The 24,926-nt window shown below is 39.6% G+C and overlaps 3 protein-coding genes across 12 annotated transcripts in view; all 3 read left to right on the top strand.

The window, feature by feature from the left end:
• The window catches only part of dgki (diacylglycerol kinase, iota), a 55,868-nt gene extending 51,665 nt beyond the window's left edge, over positions 1-4,203 (top strand). For 8 of the 9 annotated variants that reach the window (XM_056424765.1, XM_056424760.1, XM_056424766.1 and 5 more), the window contains 4 exons: positions 741-861; positions 1,042-1,078; positions 1,312-1,411; positions 2,299-4,203. In XM_056424765.1, the coding sequence (XP_056280740.1) occupies positions 741-861; positions 1,042-1,078; positions 1,312-1,411; positions 2,299-2,391 (351 nt within the window). In that variant the 3' untranslated portion in view covers positions 2,392-4,203. Of the gene's footprint in view, positions 1-740; positions 862-1,041; positions 1,079-1,311; positions 1,412-2,276 lie in introns of all 9 variants that reach the window. The other variant, XM_056424767.1, reaches the window with a different exon arrangement.
• Positions 4,204-9,067: 4,864 nt separating this feature from the next.
• On the top strand, positions 9,068-15,248 carry LOC130200568 (uncharacterized). 2 transcript variants are annotated; one of them, XM_056424962.1, is made up of 8 exons: positions 9,068-9,176; positions 9,933-10,381; positions 12,031-12,201; positions 12,518-12,628; positions 12,718-12,794; positions 13,305-13,466; positions 14,080-14,193; positions 14,520-15,248. In XM_056424962.1, exons 2-8 carry the CDS (start codon positions 9,943-9,945, stop codon positions 14,571-14,573), a joined length of 1,128 nt encoding a protein of 375 aa, XP_056280937.1. In that variant the 5' UTR covers positions 9,068-9,176; positions 9,933-9,942; the 3' UTR covers positions 14,574-15,248. The 2 variants fall into 2 exon arrangements, with proteins under 2 accessions (XP_056280937.1, XP_056280938.1); XM_056424963.1 differs by lacking the exon at positions 12,031-12,201.
• A 3,165-nt stretch (positions 15,249-18,413) lies between these two features.
• rassf3 (Ras association domain family member 3) overlaps positions 18,414-24,926 on the top strand; it is a 41,994-nt gene continuing 35,481 nt past the window's right edge. Inside the window, exon 1 of the mRNA XM_056425068.1 lies at positions 18,414-19,008. Within this exon, the coding sequence (XP_056281043.1) occupies positions 18,534-19,008 (475 nt within the window). The 5' untranslated portion in view covers positions 18,414-18,533. The remainder of the gene's footprint in view (positions 19,009-24,926) is intronic.

Here is a 24,926-nt window from a genome sequence, read left to right as displayed (position 1 = left end):
GGAAATGCAAATATAGATTCAGGGCGAGTATACAAAGTAAAAGATAATAATATATATATATATATATATTTTTTTTTAAATAATGTTTGTTTGACATTTTTGTATTTGTCTTTATTCTAAACCAGGGATTCCCAAAGTGTGGTGTCTCTAGGGGGTGCGCGAGAGGAAAAATGTAATGGCGGTCTAATAGTGTAATAATTAATATTAAACATTCTCAGGGCTCTCAAGTGTCACGCATTGAGCGTGAGACTCAGTGGCGTCCCTAGGCTAATTTAAAAAAAAAAAAAGATTTGGCACACAAGTGATTCACACCTCCAGGTCGCACGTGACGTCATTCACCCAAAGCAGCGGAGTCAGACTGGCAGCAGGCGCACGTAACAGCAAGCTGCTGTCTGAGAGTGTTTCTATGTCTACACATTTCGCTGCTTCACTCCTCTGGGCTAAGCCCAGCGCCGCCGCTCCCATAACGCGCATCGCTCTGCCGTGTTACGCGCTGACACATTCGCGCACACAGGTGAGCACCCCCCCCCCCCCGTCAACAACTCTTCTCGGAGCAAAAAAAAAGAAAAAGTGTGGGGGATTGGGGGTGCGTGAACCCGGTCGGGATGTAGAAGGGGGTGCGTGGCCTAAAAAGTTTGGGAACCCCTGTTCTAAACGAATGAAAGAATGTACGTGGAAAAATAAAAAAAGAAATCACAACAATTGCCCCGCCCCCCCTCTCCTCCCCTCCCCCCCTCCAGCTGTCGGAGTGCGTGCGGCGTGGCGTCAGCCTGCTGGTCAGAGACTCCCGCGGCTGCTCGGCGCTGCACATCGCCGCCCAGAACGGACACGCCGAGCTGGTGGGCTTCATCCTGCAGCAGGGTGAGTGTGTGTGCGTGCGTGTGCGTGTGCGTGAGTGTGAGTGTGTGTGTGTGTGTGTGTGGAGGCCTTAAAGGGGCGGTACGTGGTCTCTTAGTGTATTATTCATTAATCATTGTTTCTTGAAAAAAATAAAATACTGAAAAAACCTGATTTGAGTTTTCCTTGTTTTTCCCTCTTCAGGTTCGAAGGTGCTTCTGGATCTGACCGACAGAGAGAAGTATGTTGACCACTGTTGTTTCTGTTATTCTCTGAAGGGCTAAACATATTTATTTATTTATATATATATACTTGTTATTAGATTATTGTTGAAGTCACCTGCATTGATAGCGTGATAAATCTCCTTTATCTCCTTTCTGTCAGTTTAACAGCAATCTGAACCTGTAATGAGCACGCTCGCTGAGCTGATCTGATCTGATCTGATCGTGTGTGTGTGTGTGTGTGTGTGTATAGAGGGGACACTGCCTTGCACAAAGCAGTCTCACAGAAGCAGCACGCCGTGTGTCGGTTGCTGGTGAAGGCCGGAGCGTCACTGGAAAAGACCAACTTTCAGGTAAACACACACACACACATATACACACACACACACTGGAGACACACTTCCCGTAAACGAGTCTAGAGGACGAGCGTGACTTGTAGATAATCCACAGAGTGTTTGCCGGCTCGAGGGCGATGAAGGTAGATTTGTGTGTTTTATTACGCAACAAAAAGAAGCGTAGTGGGCGGGGCTTACGCTGCTGATTCAGCTGTTTTGTGTATTTTTACTTAGAAACGCTAATTTTTTTGTTTGTTTGCGTAAAATCTACCTTTTATCACATTGTTACGCAAACATGTAAATGTATTCCGTTTTTAATTTTTAAATACTTTTAATTATTTTTTGTTTTAAATTGTATTATTACATTTTAATATTTTAAGAAACTTTTTAAGAAGCCTCTTGCATAAAAATATTTTTGACATTTTTAGATTTTAAGAATTACATTAGGAAGCTTCTTTTATAAATTTTTTTTACATTCTTAATTTTTTATATGTTTTATTACATTTTTTAATATGTTTTTATTTTTTCAATTTTTTATTTTATTATTTCATTTTTATATTTAAAGATACTTCTTGTATAAAAAATATGTTTATCATTTTTCATTTTTTATTTAATTATTACATTTTTATATTTTCAGAAGCTTTTTTAGAAACTTCTTAAAAGTTTGTACAAAACAAATTTAACGTGTGAATTTATTGACAGAAAATTAATCCGAAAACATTTTAAATTTAAATTTTAAATGCAAAATGACAACAACAAAATCCCAGATTCTGCTTCTGAAAAGTGAGGATTTGTTCTCTGCTTTTCTTTGTTTTCTCTGTGGTCATCTGTTGTTGTTGTTGTTATGAGGATGTAAATATGTAGTCTCTCTCCTGTGCCGTAGTGACGTGTGTGTGTCCAACCAGGGGAAGACGCCGGCGGACCAGGCGGCGGGCGACTCAGAGCTCGCCACCGCCCTCAACGCCCAGCACCACGAGGACCTGGAGACGGCTGTCTGAGGCGCGCACACACACACACACACACACACACACACGCACATACACGCTCACAGCCACTCTGCCTCTCTGGACTCACACACACACTCGTGGAGGAGAGAAAGACTCGTGAGACGAACCAGAGGAACCGCTTCAGAGATTCTACTGCTCAACTATTTATTTGTATTTATTTATTAATATTATATTTATTGGTCGTTGCCGATCGATCGATTGATTGATTGAAGATGCAAAAGTGCACTTTGAGCAGCCGGCGTGAGTTCAGGGGAGCCAAACTCGTTGTTTTGGGGTCTCGTTCATATTTGGAGACTCGGTGTCGATCAGCGTTTAGAACAATGTGTGAAACAATCACCTGAAAACGGAAGTTTTATAAACCCATAAAACATCAAACCTGTGTGCCAAAGACATGACCCGGTGTCACCTCCAGAACCACAGCGCTGTGTCCCCACCTCCACACAAGTCTCAGTCCAGAGGAAAGGAAGCAAGGAAGCAAGGACGCAAGAAGGAAGGACACCTTTCAGATTCACTTTTAAAGCCAAGTTGCTGTTTTTTTTCATCTTCATCTCTGCTTCACACCAAATTGTGAAACGTTGATGGAGGAAGGAAGGAGGAAAGGATGAAGGAAGAAATGAAGGAAGAAAGGATGAAGGAAGGAAGAAAAGAAAGAAGGAAGAAAGAAAGGAAAAAAGGACACGTTTCATATTCACTTTTAAAACAGTTGCTTTCACACTTAGAATTTATGAAACGTTGATGGAAGGAAAGAAATGTTTCATATTCACTTTTAGAACTATTTTCTTTCACACTGACGCTCATAAAATACCAGAAACAACAAAACAGGAAGTGGTCCAAAGTTTAAAAAGACCAAAATAAAGTTCAATAAATATCTTTTACATTATATAAAAGTTTATAAATCCTAAAGGTCACAAAATAATTGAAGAACATTTTTTTTCTGGTTTAACAAAATTCAAATTCTTCTTCTTGATACTTTTACCTTTCAGTTTGAGTTTTTCAAAATAAAAGTTTTGGGACCCACTGGTTTACTTCACCGTTCTCCATTCTGCCTTTTAAAGGCGTTTAGTTGCCAGATATGTTTTTATTTAATTTTTTAATTTTTAATCTGCAAAACCCAACCAGGCCCAGCATCGGCCCCGTTACCATGACGACGCAGCCAAAAGCACCTCCAGCTGTCAATCAAACACACATTTAAACTTCAACACAGTGTCCATCTGGTACTGCTGACCCGACATGCAGCTTGTGTGTATGTGTGTGTATGTCTGTGTGTGTGTGTGTGTGCGTATGCGTGTGTGTGCATGTGCGTGTGTGTGTGTGATTCCTCATTCCATATCAATCCTGAAAAGACTTTTCTCTGTGCAGCAGGCACGTAACGACAGACTGTGTGTGTGTGTGTGTGTGTGTGTGTGTGTGTGTATGTGTGCAGCATTTATCCAAGAAGATACAGATCTGAGCCATATTCAATGCAATATGAGGAGACGAGGTCTTTTGCATCCTAGTCGTTTACATTACATTAATGTTTAGTCCGTTAAGCACCGAGGAGTATTGAATGTGCTTTTTATGTTTATTTTTTATTTCTATTTGTTATTTTTCACTTCAGCGCCGGTTGGTTCCATTGTTTTATTTCTTATTTAATGTGTGTGTGCATGTCAATGGATTAAACTTCTGAAACTCTTTTGATATTAACCCGTTGTGAGCTACGTGGATGTGTATAAAGAAACGCTTATTTTAATTATTATAAAGACGGCAGAACTTCACGAGTCATCGCTGACGTTGTTTATGACTTATTAAACCATTTAAACCAGTCACGGGGAGTTTGATTTGACTTCTTTCCCCCGTTATTGATCCACTGACGAGCGTTCCTCAAATCATCACCCTGTGGAGAAGAGATTCAGTGAGAATTAATATTTAGAAAATAATGTTGGTAATATTGTCATTTAAAGGGATTTTAAGGTTAATTTACTTCCTTCTCAATCTGTGAAAGTAAATAAAATAATCGAACTGAAACAGTAAAAGATTTCATTAGAGATCCAAAATAAAATAACAAATAAAAAGTCAAACTTTATGATGTTTTTAAAGCAGAAATATATATACAAATTGACACTTTCAAGAAAATGTTTTCGTTGTCTGGCGTAAGATAAATACGATTTTTTTTCTGCTGTTACGATGAATACATATAAAATATTTAACATTTTTTTAACGGGATGACTTGAAGTTTGTTTTTATTTTGTTGATTTGTTAAAAGAAGATATGACGCTGTATTTTGGCCTCTAGTTGAATTGTGGAGACAATAATACATAATATATATATTCAAGATTCAAGATGTTTTATTTGTCACATACACACACAGGGTGTGCAGTGAAATGAAAGTGGCAATGCTCAGCAGGAATGTGCAAGGGCAACAAGTACACACTATTTACAAATAAAAAACAACACAATATTTACAGTAAGTGTGTGTGTGTGTGTGTGTGTGTGTGCCTAAGAGGGGCAGTTGTGTGGGTCTATGTGGGGGTCCTGGTGAGGTCGGAGTTCACAGTCCTGATGGCCTGAGGAAAGAAACTCCGTCTCAGTCTCTCTGTTCTTGCAGCGTGACTACGGAGGCGCCTGCCTGACCGCAGCAGCTGAAACAGTCTGTTGTTGGGGTGGTGAGGATCCTTCATGATCCTGCCGGCTCTGGTTCTGCACCTCCTGGTGTACAAGTCCTGCAGGGTGGGAGTGTAGTTCCAATAGTGCGCTCAGCCGAACGCACTACTCTCTGCAGAGCCTTCCTGTCCTGAGCGGAGCAGTTGCCAAACCAGGCTGTGATGCTTCCTGTCAGGACGCCCTCTACAGCTCCAGAGTAGAAGGACTGAAGGATCCTCTGGGAAACTTTAAATTTCCTCAGCTGCCTGAGGTGGTAGAGGCGCTGCCTTGCCTTTCTCACCAGAGTGTCTGTGTTCGTTGACCATGTCAGATCCTCGGTGATGTGGACTCCCAGGTATTTATACCCGCTCACCCTCTCCACAGTAGTCCCGTTAATCCCCAGTGGTGAGTACGTCCTCTGTTGTTGTACCCTCCTAAAGTCCACAATCAGCTCCTTAGTTTTGGTGACATTCATGATGAGGCTGTTGTCCTGGCACCAGAGTGACAGATCAGCAACTTCCTCCAGGTAGGCCTTCTCGTCGTTGTCGGAGATCAGGCCCACCACCACTGTGTCATCCGCAAACTTGATGATGGTGTTGGAGCTGAACCTGGCCACACAGTCATGTGTGTACAGGGAGTACAGTAGGGGCTGAGGACGCAACCCTGGGGATCCTGTGTTCAGGGTGAGGGATTTGGAGGTGTGTCTGCCCACCCTGACCACCTGTGGCCTGGCGGTCAGGAAGTCCAGGATCCAAGCACACAGGGGTGTTCAGTCCCAGCTCAATCAGCTTGCCGGCCAGTCTGGAGGGACTATGGTGTTGAAAGCTGAACTATAATCAATGAACAGCAGTCTCACATAGCCCCCTCTGGCTGTCCAGATGAGAGAGTGTGGTGTGCAGTACCTGGGAGACAGCATCATCCGTGGATCTGTTTGGGCGATAAGCAAACTGCAGCGGGTCCATGGAGGAAGGGAGGAAGGCGCAGATGTAGTCCTTTATCAGCCTCTCAAAGCATTTCATGACCACCGAGGTGAGGGCCACGGTCGGTAGTCATTCATACATGCTGGAGAAGCATTCTTGGGCACAGGGACAATAGTGGATCTCTTGAAGCAGGCGGGGACCACGGACTCAGCCAGGAGAGGTTGAATATTGTGGTGAACACTGGAGCTAGCTGGTTAGCACAGGTCTTCAGTACTCGCCCAGATATGCCATCTGGACCTGCAGCTTTCCTGGTGTTCACCCTCAACAGAGCCCTCCTCACACTGTGCTCGGTCACAGAGAGTGTGTGTTCATCCCCAGCGGTAGAACTCACCTCGGCTACGCTAACGGTGTTGTTGTTAGCCGGCGAGCTAGCGCTGTTGTTGCTAGCCTCAAACCGTGCATAAAATGAGTTCAGGTCGTCCGCTAGGGATGCGTCGGCACTCACCATTGCGCGGGTCTGCTCTGGTAGTTTGTGATAGTCCGTAGCCCCTGCCATAGGCGCCTGGTGCCTCTGGGATCCATCTGTGATTCCACTCTGTCTCGGTACCTCCTCTTGGCCTTCATCACCGCCCTCCTCAGGCCATAGACCTCTGCCCTGTACTCGTCCATGTTGCGGATACAAGACCGGAGTTATAGGCAGCAATGCGGGCGTTCACAGCTTCACGGATGCATCTATCAACCCACGGCTTTTGGTTAGGAAAGTCCCTAACTTTTACCGTGGGGACGATGGTGTCCGTTAGCGTTGCTATGAGGCTCATTGCTACTTCCGCAAACTCGCTGACGTCACTGGAACTGGATTGGATCATGTCCCAGTCGACGATACTCAGAGCGTCCTGTAGCTCAGCCTCTGATTGGTCAGACCACCGCATTACGTTCCTCGTCACTACCGCTTCCCGCGCGATCCTTTGTTTATACTCCGGAAGCAGAAAAATGGCGGCATGGTCTGATTTCCCTAACGGAGGGAGAGAGACAGCCTTGTAGCCTCTCTTGAATGGCGTATAGCAGTGGTCCAACGTTCTTTCCCCTCTGGTATATATATACATTTATATATGTGTATATATATATATATATATAACCACGTCCCTCTGGACCGTCTGAACTCTTCGGGAGAAGTCGATAAAGAAAACGATCGACTCTGGACTCGATCAACGTTTAATTCAAACTGATTATTTTATTGTTTTATTAAACCTTCGTCGACTCTTAGTGATACTAAACGGGTCATAAAGGTAAACCGGGAAAAATAAAGAAGTTTAAACATAAATGTCTAAATATCCACCGTCTTGTCTTTGAATATGTGGCATTAAGGATTATTTTAGGTTTTAAAGTTAAACATGAACAGATGAACCAATCGGGTGCTACAGGCCTCCGAGGTTTTTATTCATATTTATTATCTATTTCAGTTAATTATTACCGGTCGTTGATACAGGGCGTGTTTACTGTGTCCCACTCGGGACTTTACTGACCATAAATAAAATAAATAGTTTAATCTTGTTTACATTTACCGGGCTACGAAAACGCCCGTTTGCATTTTTTTTCTTCTCTGACCTAGGAATTCCCCGAGAGCACAAGCGAGTTGTCTCATGACGGCGTTTTTCCTGAGCACTTGAAGGAGTTTTTCAGTCAACAGGAAAAATAAGTTAGGTGACATGTTTCAGTATTTAGGTTATAATACGAGTTTACTGTGTTTGTGCCAGAAGAAATAAAGAGAAAAGCTTGATAAAAAGATATAATATTTTGACTTTTTGTCTCCTAACTTTGACTTCCGCCTTGTAATTTTGGCTTTTGTCTTGTAATTTTGCCTTTTGGTCTCAAAACTTCTATTATATGTTATATATAGAATATATATATTTAAATGTATATATTAAATATATACATTTTATATGTATTAAATATGTTTTATATTTTTTCATTTTATATATATTTTAAAAAAAAATATATATATATATATATATATATATATAAATATACATTTGAAAGGTACAGTGTAAACATGAGTCATGTTCAACATGAACCCGCTGCTCTGTGTGCTCATGAGTCATGGCAGTGAATATAAATGGACCATTTCCTGTAAAGAGGAATAATCTGTCGACTCAATCATCGTTAAAACAACTTGATTTTCCCAACATGTCACCAACAACTTCCTTTTTTTCCTTATTTAATTTTTAATTTTCACTTGTCACAATGTTACTGCCAATAATGAAAGTATCTTGTTGATCAAGGTTTAATTATATCACATTCACAGCCATTCAAAAACAACTAAAAACTAAAAACAAACAGGCTTTGTTACCTGACAACAAAGAGCTTCTGGAAGTTTCCATCACAAAGGAGGAGAAGAAGAAAAAAAAACACCTATCTATTTACTTTGGGATGAACTCTTTGGACTTTTAAAATAAAGACGTGTGTATGTGAATATATATATATATATATATATTTACAAATATATACATTTGAGAGGCATAATGACTAAGCATGCCGGATTATACAGTTGAAACTTCGTTTGAGTAATCTTATCATTTTACAATAAATAAAGTTGAAACTTATTTGCTGCATCAGTTTCACTTTCAGTTCGAGATTGTTTGTCATACTATATATATTATGTTCATATACATATATAATAATTTGTATTTAAGTGAAAAATAATAACAAATATATATATATATATATATTTAAAAAAATCTTTATATATATATAAATATATACATATATAAAGATACATATATATATAAAGATATACATATATACATTTATATAATTTAAATATATATATATATAAATATATATAAAGATATATATATATATATATATAAAGATATTATATATATATATATATAAATATATATATTACAAACATATATATATATATAAAGACATATATATATATATATATATATATATATAAAGATACATACATACATAACGATATATATATATAAAGATATATCTGCTGATTTTCAACAGGAACTAAAACTATCTGTGTCACGTAACGTTCTCTGACTGGAAGCCTGCGTCATCACGTCGCGGGACCGCGCACGCACAGGTGCGCGTCATCGACAACTTTGGACCGCGGTGAGTCTTAAAAATCCGTGAACCCAACCGGAGGAGTTATTCACCCACCGGCGGAGACCGCGCGCGCTGCTAGTCGGTGTTTGTTTGTGTTTGTGTTAGCTCGACCGGACCGTAAGTACTCTTGTTTATTACGTTTATTAACATGTTGTACGTACAGTAAAGTTAAAGTACATTTCCTGTTTAGTTTCGTTGTTTGCAGTCTAGCTAACAAACTGTGTTTTATGAATTAAACGTGCTGTGTTACAGTTAAATAAGTTGTTTTTTACTTCCACGTTGTGTTTTAGTCAAAATTAATGGTTATTATTAAGTTAATTAAATAGGAAGTTACCTGCGTGTCGTAGCTACCACTACTCACCGCTAGAGGGTGGTAGCGAATTTTTTTTAAACTCAAATGAGTTCAAATAAAGATAAAATCCTGATGATTATTACATGAATAGTGACGGATGAGATCAGTTATTTTATATTACTATTTAGTATGAAAACATGTTTATTCCACAAATATTGAATAGTTTAAAATATATAATAATATTAATAACAACAAACACAGTCGGCAGAAATGTATATTAAATATCATAAAGCAATAAATAGGAAATTATTTACTAATTGATTTAATTGTTTGTCATTTTTCAGGCATAATAATTTAAACTTTCACTCGTTTCAGATTCTCAAACGAGGATTTGTAACATTAATATTTAAGTAAATGCATAATTATTTATTCAGAATTTTCTTTCAGATTAATACAAAATACTAACAACTGATGGAAGGAACACGTTCACGTTTAACACTTTATTTTGATTTTAAATCATGATTTTGAGTCTAATCTCATGTTTTAAATCTTCTTTTCTTCCTCTTTTTTTAAATCGACAGTGAAACCAACATGGCGAACGGACACGTGGAAATCCACGACCCCTTCCTGAACCACCGTGACCCTGAACGCACCTCGGACTCGGACGGCATGGAGGACTCTGTGGAGCTCCGGCTCATGATGGCGTACGCCAGGAGGAGGCGGCGGCCTCAAAGGGGAGGAGCCTCACCCTTGCTGACGCTTCCGTCATTCGGGATAAAAGGCGTCAGCGGGGCGTTGTCCCCCCTCCAGACGCCGGACAAGGCTGAAAAAGAGGAGGAGGAGGAGGAGATAAAGAAAAGGAGGATGAAAAAGAAGAAGAAGAGGAGATTGAGCATGAAGGGATGGAGGCGGAATATTTTTAGCTGCATCAAACCTCAGACGGACGACGAAGAATTGCGACAGAAGATCGCCGAGGGGGCCGACGCCGAGGGGGCCGACGCCGACGACCGCTGTGGACCGCTTAGAGGAGGTGAGGAAGCATTAGATTTAATTAATGTTATATTAAAGTCAAGTTATTAAATTTGTTATATACTAGAGATGCACCGATCAGGTTTTTGGTGCCGATCACCGATCACTGAAATCAGTATCTGCCGATCTGATAATACCGATCACCGATCACGGTGTCGATTGAAGCATTCTATTTATTGTGTAGCATTATTGCCTAGGACTATGAGGAAATACATATATATAGCACCTCAAACATTAAAGAAATTACAGATTTCTTTAAACATTTAGGACTTTTACTTTGAAAAATGTCCTAATCGATACATTAAAATTGTTTGATTGCTATTGTAGGGGATTTCAGATATGTATGGAACACATCTGCATTATTCATTTACTGGAACTCTTGGGTAAATCTATTTACAGGACTTTTTTTAACATACAAAAGTCTGACTTATTTTTATAAACTCTTCCTTGGTATAGTAAAAATGTTTTAATGTTAGCATAATTTAAGCTAAATCTCAGAAACGATCTATAAAGATACAAAATCAGTTCATTGTTTACTTTTATATGCTAGTGTATGATTTGTCGATATCTTATTTTGAAAAACGGATGTTGTTTCACGTGGTTCTTTCCGCTAACTTTGCAAAACCGGATGTTGTCACTTAAATCCTTCCGCTAACTTTATCAAAACCCTCGCGCGCTCCCGATCTAATGCGTTTACCGTGAGCATCAGTCTATAGGGGCAGACATGTGAGAGTCGGCTGAGTTGACCCAGAGATTCAACTCGGGGGACGGGGACGCCGCTCGGTGGTGAGGATCCCCTCTGACCTCTGACCTCTCACTCTGCGGCCCTCGCCGGGCGCATCGTCTCCGTTGCGGTGCGCCGCGATTGAAACGTCTCTGATAGTTTTTCTCGCAGATGTTACGTCATCAGATCGGTGCATCCCTATTATATACTAAAGACTAAATTATAATAAATTAAAAAAATCAAGTAAGAACACGTAAAATCATCAAATCCCTGTTTGAGAAAACAGTGTTTTTATTTATTTCAATGGTAGTGCATTATATTTATTATATTACTTAATATATTACTATAGTGTAAAGCTTTAATTGGTAGTGCATTATATTTATTATATTACTTAATATATTACTATAGTGTAAAGCTTTAATTGGTAGTGCATTATATTTATTATATTATTTATTATATTACTGTAGTGTAAACCTTTTATTTATTTTTATGGTTGTGCATTATATTTATTATATTACTATAGTGTAAAGCTTTATTTATTTAAATGGTAGTGCATTATATTACTTATTATATTACTGTAGTGTAAAACGTTTATTTATTTATTTATATGGTAGTGCATTATATTAAATTATTTATTATATTACTATAGTGTTTTTTTATAATGGTTTATTTAATAAGGGACAGTGCACATTGATAAAAACTTTGCAGTAAATGTGCCAGAGTTAGCCAAGAGGCTATTTTTCATCTGTAGTCCCAATGTTGCTGATGTTAAGAACAAACCTAAAAACATAAGATTACAAATACAATCTACAAATAAAGCAAATAAAATAAGGGAGAACAATGTTAAAATGGACAGAATAAAAACATAATGTCAGAGATACAACGTAAAAGCTTACAGACTAAATGTGACATATAACTGCAAACAGGTGAACGACAAGAGAATACACGCAGGTGGAGTAAAACGGCCGACCAGCAAGTCAAGACATACAGAGACCGGACAACAGACAGACAACAACTGACAGACAGAAAGAATGAAAGTCCAACCTGGGCAGATGGAGGAGGGAGGAGCCGTTACAGTCTAGTGCTGACAGAGCTGGGTAAAGCTTTTATTTATTTAAATGGTAGTGCGTTATATTTATTATATTACTTATTATATTTATGGCTCGGACTGCAAACACCGGGCATTTCCCACCATTGTGTGAATTAAATTAAATAAATTTAAAAAATTGCAATTGCAAAATTATGACATTGATTATGAAAATATTGTAAATTGCAGCCCAAATATATTTAAATCTGTTTTATAATCCACCAAAACACACGATGCTCATCATAAATCAAGGAAATCATCTTTTTTTTGTTCAAAAACATTTTACAGCTTTTTCTCAAAAGTTGTTTTATACGATTTATTGTCAGTTAAAGAAGAAGAGGAGGAAGAGGAGTTGAACGAGACTGCACGCAAGCTGACAAAGATCGCTGATGAAATCCCGCTCACGCCTCCAGACGTGGAGACAGACTCTCCAGAAGGTGACCTTTGACCTTTAACCTTATATCCTTAACCCTAAAACCCTTAAACTTAAACCCTTAACCTCTCAACCCGTTGGTTCCTCCTCCAGACGTAGACGTAGACGTGAACGTGGAGAAGCTGATCAGCCTCCTGCTGCGAGGAGCCGGAGACCGCCTGAACGAGAAGGTGAGGAACACGAGTTCACCTCAATGACTTCATCTTCCACGACTCCGAGGAACTCTCCATGGATTCACAGTTATGATATTAAAGATTCATCACATATTTTCCATCTTACTGGATGTTTATGAACTTAAAAAATTAAATTATTTTAAGTTTTTCCACATTTCTGCTTAAAAAAAAACAAATACAAACTTTTCAAAATAAAAGTCCAATTTATCAATTGGAGAGGAAGTGGATAAAAATCTCTAGAAATTCTTCAAACTATATCAGAAGACATCAAAACCAATAAAGACAAAAACAAAACCCAAAACGATAAACCTTCTATGGGGTTATTTACATTTATAATTTCCCAGAAAACAAATGTTCTTATTTCTTAGTACACACACAATAATGTGTATATGCTCTTATTTCTTAGTACACACACAAACATGCTTCTGACTAGTTGAGGATCTCGTATCAGATCTTAAATATATAATATTCTGTATCATGTCGTCTCCCCCCCCCCCCCCCCCCCAGGAGCTGAAGGACCACTCCATCGCCTCCGAGCTCTTCTGGGACTACTCCTTCTTCAGGCAGCTGATGACGGCGCTGCTCACCCGGTTGGGGCTCCGGAGCCGCCACCCCGACTCCCCGGGGCCCAAAGCGTCGCCCAAGACGCAGATCGCCGTCGCCTGCGAGGTGAGAGAGCGACATTAAATTAATTAAAATATAACTTGAAGGATTTAAATGTAACATTTTTAAAGTCAAATCTCAACAAAATATTGAGTTTTCCTTCTTTTTGTAATATTGGTAATTTTCTACAATATATCAATTATCAATTGATTGAGCATGAGGTTTTTTGTTTGTTCTTGTGGGGGTTTATATTGACATGAAGAAATATTCATACGCTTTATGTGAGATACATAATGTACAGGTAGATTTTAATGTTTTTTGGGGGGGGATTACAAAAATACATGAATATGAAAAATCTGTATTCAACAGAATTAAAAACCAGGTAAACGACCAAAATGTGATTTTCTAAAATACTTAATACTCAGACTTTGGTCTTTAGGTTATAAATATTATGAGAAAATATTATTATACAGTATTATTAAATTCCACTTTTGGTCTTTTGACTATTTATATTTATGTATTACCAAAAAAAAGGTATTGCTTCTTATATCATTTTATTAAGAAAAACAACAACAGTAATTTCAGCTTCCACGGGAGCTTCCAAGTCAAACGAAACGAGCGGTTTAATAAATATGAATCTTCTTTTGTCATAAGTCTGATTTTATATTGATGTGTTCAGGTCACCAGCCGCCTGTCGGACGTGAGCTCGCTGCCCCGGAACCGGCTGCTGGACCACGGGGCCCGGTACCTGCAGCACTACTATTCCCCCTGGGCGCTGCAGCACGGAGGATACGTGCGTGAAACTCACTACGATGCATATTATATACTTATCAATATATAATCATTTGTATTCAAGTAAAATAAATAAATATATATATATATTTATATAAAAATATATGTGTATATATATTTATTAAAATAAAAATTTAATGAATAAATATCTATAGAAAGAAATATATATAATTTATTTTAATAAATATATCTATTTTTTTATGAATATATATAATTAATTTTAATAAATATATATATATATAAAAACATAATTTATTTTAATAAATAAAAATATAATTAATTTTAATAAATATAAATGTATATTAAATAATCATGTGTCTCTCACAGGAGGAAGCTTTTTACAGCGAGGATGAAGACGAAGATGAGGACGACTGCCGGTGAATGGACTCAACACAACGTCCACAAGCAGCGCTGGACTTACGTTCACGTTGTGCGGCCGGCGACCCGACGACCCCGCGGTGATCTCACCTTGACAAACGAGGATCACTCTGAACACGTCGCCAATCACAATGAACCTGTTATCATGAAACCGTCTCACTGAGCTGCCCACGTTATCGAGGTCACTGGTCTGGGAAGTGGTTCTCCACCAGCCGAGGACCAGTGAGCACAAAGAAGTTTGAGTCTCACACTTTTTAGTGCATGTGTGTGTGTGTGTGTGTGTGTGTAGTGACCAGATGAGCCGTACCGTATCTCCAGAATCTCATTTTAAATGGTTTCTTCGTCATAAACGATTGTTGTGCTTTGATCTCAAAGTCTAAATTATTTTTCAACTTTTGTCTGGTTTATTTAAAAAAATAAGTTATTTGAATAATTATTATTATTTCAGGGATATATAGGGTGTAGCTGTAGTCATTTTTAAATTGGTACGATTTGTGCTGGAGTTTAGTGGACACGTATATATAACAAAAAAATATTGGTATATTTTAAATTGTTTTGACTACACTTATTCATGAAAATGAATTTAAATGTTTCTGAGGGATGTACCAAGTTGTGCCTCAGAAACTGTATGTGTGTGTTTTAATAAAATGTTCCTTCACATAAATGACTGTAAACATTTGTAAATTGTGCTTTTTACTGATTTACTTCATTTTAATATTCACATCCCTGACATACCTAGATGCGTTTAATGGGTAACGGCACCGCCTTGTGGTCAGATGAAGAACTGCTTCTGAACCCCATTCAAATGTTTTTATTATTTTCATTTTTCCACTATTTAGTTTTCTAAATTATTATTTTACTAAACGATAAGTTATTGTATTATTTATTTTAGAATAATTCGGTATCTAAATTAAATCCATAACATCTTATTTTATTAAAATAGATTTGATCTCCTGAGTTATTCAGGCATGAAAACGGGTCAGGGGTGAAAAAGGTGAGGAGGATGGGGGGGGGGGGGGGGGGTGACTTCCACGAACATCGATATTGGACGTTGTATGATAATCTATAGGTCCTCCATTCTGACACCAAGTCAGTGATCGGGCCCTATAATACTATAATAATAGTAATATTGTGTGTAATATGGTCATTCATGAACCAACTTCCTTTTTGTTGTTTTTGGCGTGAACAAGTCTTCAAGTCTTGAGCTCTGCTGAGCCTTGAGTCTGTTCCTCGAGTCTGTTCTGCCTCTACCTGGTTGTCACGATCTTCTATACCATACCTGCCATAAATATCATGATACAATACCATAAAAACAGTATACCATAAATACGATACTTTAACCCTAACCCATAAATAAAATATCTGTATGGTTCACTTTTTACCAACTTTTTCAACACAACAAATAGCAGTAATATTAGTATTAATACAGCAAGATATTAATGAAACTACATGGAGGCATCATAGCATTGATGATACACTATAGATAGATAGATAGATATATACTTTATTAATCCCCAAGGGGAAATTTGTCGAGTCAGTAGCAGCAACACACAAGAATAAAAAAACAAAACACAAAATATAAGAAGGGTTAGGGTGATCTGGCAAGAGGTGAACTGTTGTAGAGCCTCATAGCCGTCGGCAGGAATGTTCTCCTGTATCTCTCCTTGTGGCAGCGGAGCGTGAGGAGACGTCTGGAGAAAGTACTCCTCTGTCCCTGTAGGAGGTGGTGGAGAGGGTGGTCCGGGTTGTCCAATATGGACACCAGTTTCTTCAACGACCTCCTCTCCACCACCTGTTCCAGGTGCTCCAGCTGGCAGCCGATGATGGAGCCAGCCTTCCTAACCAGTTTGTTAAGGCGGCTGGTGTCACCGGCTCGATGCTGCTCCCCAGCAGACAATGGCAAAGTGCAGCACACTGGCCACAACCGACTGGTAGAATAACTCCAGCATCTTGCTGCACACGTTGAAGGATCGAAGCTTTCTCAGGGAAAAGAGTCGACTCATCCCCTTCTTGTACACAGCGTTGATGTTGGCCTTCCAGTTCAGTCGGCTGTCGATGGAGACGCCCAGGTACTTGTACTCCTCCACCATGTCCACGTCCACTCCCAGGACACTCAGAGGTGGAGGAGCTGTCGCCTTCCTCCTGAAGTCCACCACCATCTCTCTGGTCTTGGCCACGTTCAGCCGCAGGTGGTTCTCATCGGCCCACTTTACAAAGTCACTCACCACTGCCCTGTACTCCTCCTCCCGTCCATCCCTAATACACCCGACCACTGCAGAATCATCAGAGTACTTCTGCAGATGGCATGACTCCGTGTTGTACTGGAAGTCACTGGTGTACAGGGTGAAGAGGAAGGGAGACAGAACAGTTCCCTGTGGGGCTCCAACATCACTGACCACCGTTCCAGACAGCACACGGCCCATTCTGACAAACTGTGGTCTGCCTGTGAGGTAGTCAGTGATCCAGGAGATGGTGGACGCGTCCACCGGCCACCCGCAGCTTCTCACTCAGCAGCAGTGGCTGGATGGTGTTAAATGCACTGGAGAAGTCAAAGAAAGTGACTCTCACAGAGACGGTTCCATCCAGGTGCGACTGAGCTCGTTGCAGCAGGTAGATGATGGCGTCGTCCACTCCCACATGAGGCTGGGAAGCAAATTGCAGAGGGTCCAACGATGATTTCACCTGCGGCCGGAGGTGGGCCAAGACCAGCCTCTCCAGCACCTTCATCACATGGGAGGTGAGGGCGACCGGTCGGTAGTCGTTGAGGCCAGATGGTGTTGACTTCTTTGGGACGGGGACCAGGCACGACGTCTTCCACAGCACCGGGACTTCCCCCAGCCTCAGGCTGAGGTTGAAGAGGCGCTGCAGGACACCAGACAGCTGGGTGGCGCAGGTCTTTAGGACCCTGGGGCTGATGCCATCAGGACCTTCAGCTCTGCGCTGGTGTAGTTTCTCCAGCTGTCTTCTCACCTGGTCAGTCGTCACAGAGAGAGGGGGGAGGGTGGAGGAGCCCATTGTTATTGAGGGCTCGGTGGATGTGCAGCTCAGCAGGGGGGACAGAGGGGGAGGAGGTGTTTGAGGTGTTTGGGAGGTGTGATGTGTGGAGGAGACGGGGGAGGGCTGTTAGTCTCTGACCAGAGGATAGAGTTCATCAGGAAGAGCAGCTGTATAGTTACACAACTTTACAGACTGAACTTAAACATTTCACTTCTGGCATCTTTTTTTATTTTTATTTTTAAAGCCGAAAATTCCGCCACTTAACGCCCCTCGCTGTGAGCGCTGCGCTGCGCGTGCAAACAGCTTGACACGGAGCAGCGCGTGCGCTCTGATCGCTCTTTTAATGAAGTATTGAGACTAAAAATATGCTAAATCACATCGCTCTTAACGTACGGGTACTTTGTTAGCATCGCTCCACCGTGCAGCGCGACAGCAGCAGAAGTAGCGTCTAACATTCAAGCTAACCTAAACCACCAAACGCTGAAGACATCTTGACGCTGATTGGCCGAGACGCGACACGTCCCATCAAAGATGTTTTATTGCGAAGAGCAACACTTCACACTTTCTCCGCGTCCCACTCCAATCTCATAAACGCCGGCCGGCCAATTGACCCCCCCCCCCTACCCCAAAACAAAAACTCTTCGGATCTACACGATTCACGTAAGTCACCTATTTTGGTTTCAAAACGGCGAATTTCGCCGAAAGGTGAGGGATTCTCATGCCTGGTTATTTGTTGGGTCCACTAAATAAAATGCTAAAGTGTTGGCGCGCGCGCGCCTTCAGAGGACGTGACGCGTGCCTCGCGGTGACACCCGGTCCAACCGGTTCCCCCACGCACCGCGGACCGCCTCAACCTGCTGCACCAGACACGGGCACGCGCCCCGGAGAGGACGCGCTGCTCCTCGGTCGGTGTCACCGGTGACGTCTCGGTCACTTCTCCGTGGATCCACCCGCCGGCAGGACGTCATGTTTAACGTCGTGCACCAGGGTCGGAAATATGTCCCGGTGCGCTCCTCGGTCACGGAGGACTCTCCGGTAACCGTGCGCACTCTGGGAGTCACCAGATCCCCGGGGGGCGCGACGACCGAGCCGCCGCAGGCCACCTGGCCGCCGCCCGGCGTCAAGCTGCGGGGCTCCAAGACCGGCAAGGGGGCCGCGGTCATGAAGGCGGTGCGCGCGCACCTGTCTCCCCCGCCGGGCGCCTCCGTGGAGGGCAAGAGAGGGCGCGAGCGTTCACCGGGGAGCCGCGAGGGGCCGCACAGGGCCAGAAAGAGGGGGGGCTTCAGGGCCCCCGACGTGAGGACCATCTTCTCCCCCGGGGAGAAGGACCCGAGGGTGAGGCAGGAGTCCGGGGAGGGACACGCCTTCCGGCCCGGGGGAGAGGACACGTGGTGCGACGTGTGCTGCAGGTACATCTTCCAGAGAGGGGTCACCTGTGCAGGTGAGTCCAGAGCATGTCAGGGGGGTACCTTTTACAGGTGACCTTTTGGAGGTCAACACATTCAGTTTTTCTTCTGTGTAAAATTGGTAATTTCTACAGCAAATCAATAATCAATAGAACTATTGAGCATGGCGTCGTTACCATAATTACCACTGAGGTCATGTCCTCTGGAATAGTTGATTTTTTTGTGGGGTTTATCTTGACATGAAGTATTTAACCCATAATACCTGTTACAGGTACATTTACATGTTTTTAAACATTATTAAATTACAAATAAATCTGAATTATTCAACAGAATTAACAAACAGGTAAACGACCAAAATGTGACTTTTCTAAAATACTTCATGCTCAGACTTTGGTGCTTCACTTGTTCCTCGGCTGTTTTTCAAATATTCATTTAATCCACTTTTGAGGTTAGAAATATCTAATTTAGAGACAATATTATTAGAAAGTATTTTAAAATTCAAATTTTGGTCTTCTGACGAAATAGATTTCAGTTTTACCCCAAAAGTGACAGCTGTATTGTTGTTTATGTCATTTATTAAGAAAAAACAACAACAATAAGCTAGTTTAAGCTTCCACGTGAGGAGTTTATACCTTCTTTATTGTTTATCATCACAAACTTGTTTTTTTGTTTTTTTACTATTGGTCAACAAAACAAGAAGTTTAATAAATTCTATTTGGCATTTGTCTCATTTTCCAGAGTAAATATATCAAACTATGAAAGTTAAAGCCATTAGATAAGTGACAGAAAGTAAATATGATATAAATAATACTTTTATGGAAGTATAATGGAATCTTTGGGTTCCTGGAGTCAGACCGCTCCCCGTGCTTTCTTCACATTTAGACTGACCTCGCTGACCTTTGAGGAAAACACTTAAATAGAGTTAATGCACATGAGGGGCGGAGCCTCTCGTCTCCGTGCAGCACGTGAACGTCGTCGTGCTCTGAAACTTGGCTCAGCAGCTGGAATGCAGTCCGACACGCAGCCCGACCGGTTCAGGTGTGAAACGAGACGTCTGGAGAACGGACTCCAGGTCCACTGCCTCAAAGAGACAAAGACTCATCACTCAAACCCACAGAGGTCATGTTTTTATTGTGATATTGTGTTGACACTTGTTAGATTAATATTGACATAAAGAGGAGAGGATGTATATTACACAAGAGACACTAAACCACTTGAAAGAGACTCAAACAACTACAAAGAGACACTAAAGAACCACAAAGAGACAATAAACAACTACAAAGAGACACCAAAGAACCACAAAGAAACAATAAACAACTACAAAGAGACACTAGACAACTACAAAGAGACACTAAAGAACCACAAAGAGACACTAAAGAACCACAAAGAGACAATAAACAACTACAAAGAGACACTAAACCACGACAAAGAGACACTAAAGAACCACAAAGAGACAATAAACAACTACAAAGAGACACTAAAGAACCACAAAGAGACAATAAACAACTACAAAGAGACACTAGACAACTACAAAGAGACACTAAAGAACTACAAAGAGACTATAAACAACTACAAAGAGACACTAAACAACTACGAAGAGACACTAAACAACTACGAAGAGACACTAAACTACAAAGAAAATAAATAAATACAAAGAGACACCAAACAACTACAAAAAGAGAGACTCAACAACTACAAAGAGACACTCAACAATTACAAAGATACAATAACTACAAAGAGACACTCAACAACTACAAAGAGAAACAAAACAACTACAAAGAGACACTAAAGAACCACAAAGAGACACTAAACCACTACAAAGAGACACTAGACAACTACAAAGAGACACTAAAGAACCACAAAGAGACACTAAACCACTACAAAGAGACACTAGACAACTACAAAGAGACACTAAATAACCACAAAGAGACACTAAACAAATACGAAGAGACACTAAACTACAAAGAAAATAAATAAATACAAAGAGACACTCAACAACTACAAAGAGACACTAAACAACTACAAAGAGACACTCAAAAACAACAAAGATACAATAACTACAAAGAGACACTCAACAACTACAAAGATAAACAAAACAACTACAAAGAGACACTAAAGAACCACAAAGAGATGATACACAACTACAAAGAGACACTAGACAACTACAAAGAGACACTAAAGAACCACAAAGAGACAATAAACAACTACAAAGAGACACTAGACAACTACAAAGAGACACTAAAGAACCACAAAGAGACACTAAACAACTACAAAGAGACACATAACAACCACAAAGAGACACTAAACAACTACAAAGAGAAACAAAACAACTACAGAGACACTAAACAACTACAAAGAGACACAGAACAACTACAAAGAGACACAGAACAACTACAAAGAGACACATAACAACTACAAAGAGACACAAAACAACTACAAAGAGACACTAAACAACTACAAAGAGACACAGAACAACTACAAAGAGACACAGAACAACTACAAAGAGACACTCAACAACTACAAAGAGAAACAAAACAACTACAAAGAGACACTAAACAACTACAAAGAGACACAGAACAACTACAAAGAGACACAGAACAACTACAAAGAGACACTAGACAACTACAAAGAGACACTAAAGAACTACAAAGAGACACTAAACCACTACAAAGAGACACTAAACAACTACGAAGAGACACTAAACTACAAAGAAAATAAATAAATACAAAGAGACACCAAACAACTACAAAAAGAGAGACTCAACAACTACAAAGAGACACTCAACAATTACAAAGATACAATAACTACAAAGAGACACTCAACAACTACAAAGAGACACTAAAGAACCACAAAGAGACACTAAACCACTACAAAGAGACACTAGACAACTACAAAGAGACACTAAAGAACCACAAAGAGACACTAAACCACTACAAAGAGACACTAGACAACTACAAAGAGACACTAAATAACCACAAAGAGACACTAAACAAATACGAAGAGACACTAAACTACAAAGAAAATAAATAAATACAAAGAGACACTCAACAACTACAAAGAGACACTAAACAACTACAAAGAGACACTCAAAAACAACAAAGAGATACAAACTACAAAGAGACACTCAACAACTACAAAGATAAACAAAACAACTACAAAGAGACACTAAAGAACCACAAAGAGATGATAAACAACTACAAAGAGACACTAGACAACTACAAAGAGACACTAAAGAACCACAAAGAGACAATAAACAACTACAAAGAGACACTAGACAACTACAAAGAGACACTAAAGAACCACAAAGAGACACTAAACCACTACAAAGAGACACTAGACAACTACAAAGAGACACTAAAGAACCACAAAGAGACACTAAACAAATACGAAGAGACACTAAACTACAAAGAAAATAAATAGTTACAAAGAGACATTCAACAACTACAAAGAGACACTAAACTACAAAGAAAACAAATAAATACAAAGACACCAAACAACTACAAAAAGAGAGACTCAACAACTACAAAGATACAATAACGACAAAGAGACACTAAACAACTACAAAGAGACACTAAACAACTACAAAGATACAATAACGACAAAGAGACACAGAACAACCACAAAGAGACACTAAACAACTACAAAGAGACACAGAACAACCACAAAGAGACACTAAACAACTACAAAGAGAAACAAAACAACTACAGAGACACTAAACAACTACAAAGAGACACAGAACAACTACAAAGAGACACATAACAACTACAAAGAGAAACAAAACAACTACAAAGATACACTAAAGAACCACAAAGAGACTATAAACAACTACAAAGAGACACTAGACAACTACAAAGAGACACTAAAGAACCACAAAGAGACAATAAACAACTACAAAGAGACACGGAACAACTACAAAGAGACACTAAACAACTACAAAGAGAAACAAAACAACTACAAAGAGAAACAAAACAACGACAAAGAGAAACAAAACAACGACAAAGAGACACGGAACAACTACAAAGAGACACAGAACAACCACAAAGAGACACTAAACAACTACAAAGAGAAACAAAACAACTACAAAGAGACACTAAACAACTACAAAGAGACACAGAACAACCACAAAGAGACACTAAACAACTACAAAGAGAAACAAAACAACTACAAAGAGACACAGAACAACTACAAAGAGACACCGAACAACTACAAAGAGATTCAACCCTCCTCTCTCCTATGAGATGTTTTAAATCCTCTTTCTTGGCCTCGTCGTCTCATTGTGGCAACAAGTTGTGTATTAAACACAAAACACTGAAACAAAGCACACACACAACTTCTTCTTCTTCCTCTTCGTCCTTTTAACCTCTTTTGTTGACACACTATATTCCCGCACAGCGAGCTGTGTGTTTCCCGGCAGCGCTGATGGGCTTGATGTGTGTGTGTGGTTTAAAGTTGATGTGTGTGTGTGTGCTCATTGGAGGCCCATTACTCCTCCTGAGTAATGTTTCAGAGGAGGAGAAACAACTTGTGGAGGTGAAGATCACAGGAACAGTCTCTTCTTTAAAGATCCACTCTGGCTGCTGCCGGTTGAATTAATCCACGTTACTTCACATACACAAGATATGTATGCTTCTTTTAATTAATGCAGGAAGTTATTTTTCTTTACTTGCGGAAATGCTCTCATTTAAATGCGTTAGATTTTATTTATTTTCCAGAAAAACGTAAAAAAGCAACTTTACAGCATAAAACCCAATAAGTTGATTTAAATATATATATAAATCATCATTTATATTAATTTGTTTTATACTCTTTAAAGTTGTTGTCAGTGACCTCTGGTGGCCACACTTTGTACTGCAGGCACGTGTTTTTATTCTCTTCTGAATATTGATTATATTACACTATTCTAAAGTGTCTCTGGAGACTAATACTTATATATGTGTGAAATATTTTATTTATATTCTATACACTGCAGTACAGCGGTGGAGGAAGTATTCAGATATTTAAATTCCAAATATACACTGAAAATACTCAAACTATTAAAAATACTGCACTGAAAATCATATTTAAGTAAACATTTTGTAATATATCTGGGAAAAAGTCCTTAAAGTATAAGAAATCTCCCCTGTGACTGCTTATATTTTATATAATTACATTGTATATATGTTCTAAAAAATATGACTTAAAAAAAATACACAAATTTGAATATTAAACAATTTTCTACTTAAATAATCCACGAATTGTTTTTATCTTCACTTTTTTATTTAAGTAATTGAATCTTTTGGATAATTGAGTTAAAAATATAAAGTTTAACCGAACCAAGTGAAGTACAAGTACCTTGAATAGTACTTCATGTATATACAGGACTGTCTCAGAAAATTAGAATATTGTGATAAAGTTCTTTATTTCCTGTAATGCAATTCAAAAAACAAAAATGTCATGCATTCTGGATTCATGACAAATCAACTGAAATATTGCACGCCTTTTATTCTTTTAATATTGCTGATTATGGCTTACAGCTTAAGAAAACTCAAATATCCTATCTCTAAATATTAGAATATCATGAAAAAGTATACTAGTAGGGTATTAAACAAATCACTTGAATTGTCTAATTAACTCGAAACACCTGCAAGGGTTTCCTGAGCCTTGACAAACACTCAGCTGTTATAAATCTTTTTTTTAACTTGGTCTGAGGAAATATTCAAATTTTATGAGATAGGATTTTAGAGTTTTCTTAAGCTGTAAGCCATAATCAGCAATATTAAAAGAATAAAAGGCTTGCAATATTTCAGTTGATTTGTCATGAATCCAGAATGCATGACATTTTTGTTTTTTTAATTGCATTACAGAAAATAAAGAACTTTATCACAATATTCTAATTTTCTGAGACAGTCCTGTAGTGGGTCAGAGTCTCTCTCTCTCGCTCTCCCATCCCTCTCTCAGGACCGAGGCTCATTTT

This window comes from Pseudoliparis swirei, chromosome 10 (genome assembly GCF_029220125.1).
Source record: "Pseudoliparis swirei isolate HS2019 ecotype Mariana Trench chromosome 10, NWPU_hadal_v1, whole genome shotgun sequence".
In the NCBI taxonomy this organism is placed as follows: domain Eukaryota; kingdom Metazoa; phylum Chordata; class Actinopteri; order Perciformes; family Liparidae; genus Pseudoliparis; species Pseudoliparis swirei.
Note: the sequence above shows the minus strand (reverse complement) of the source record. Positions and strands in the feature narration are given on the sequence as shown.

What these genes read in the sequence shown, in the direction of transcription:
- LOC130200568 (XM_056424962.1), top strand. Translation starts at nt 9,943, where the DNA reads ATGGCGAACGGACACGTGGAAATCCACGACCCCTTCCTGAACCACCGT. An exon ending in CTGTGGACCGCTTAGAGGAG is followed by an intron (nt 10,382 to 12,030) that starts GTGAGGAAGCAT and finishes AACTGCAAACAG; the next exon opens with GTGAACGACAAGAGAATACA. An exon ending in GGAGACAGACTCTCCAGAAG is followed by an intron (nt 12,629 to 12,717) that starts GTGACCTTTGAC and finishes TTCCTCCTCCAG; the next exon opens with ACGTAGACGTAGACGTGAAC.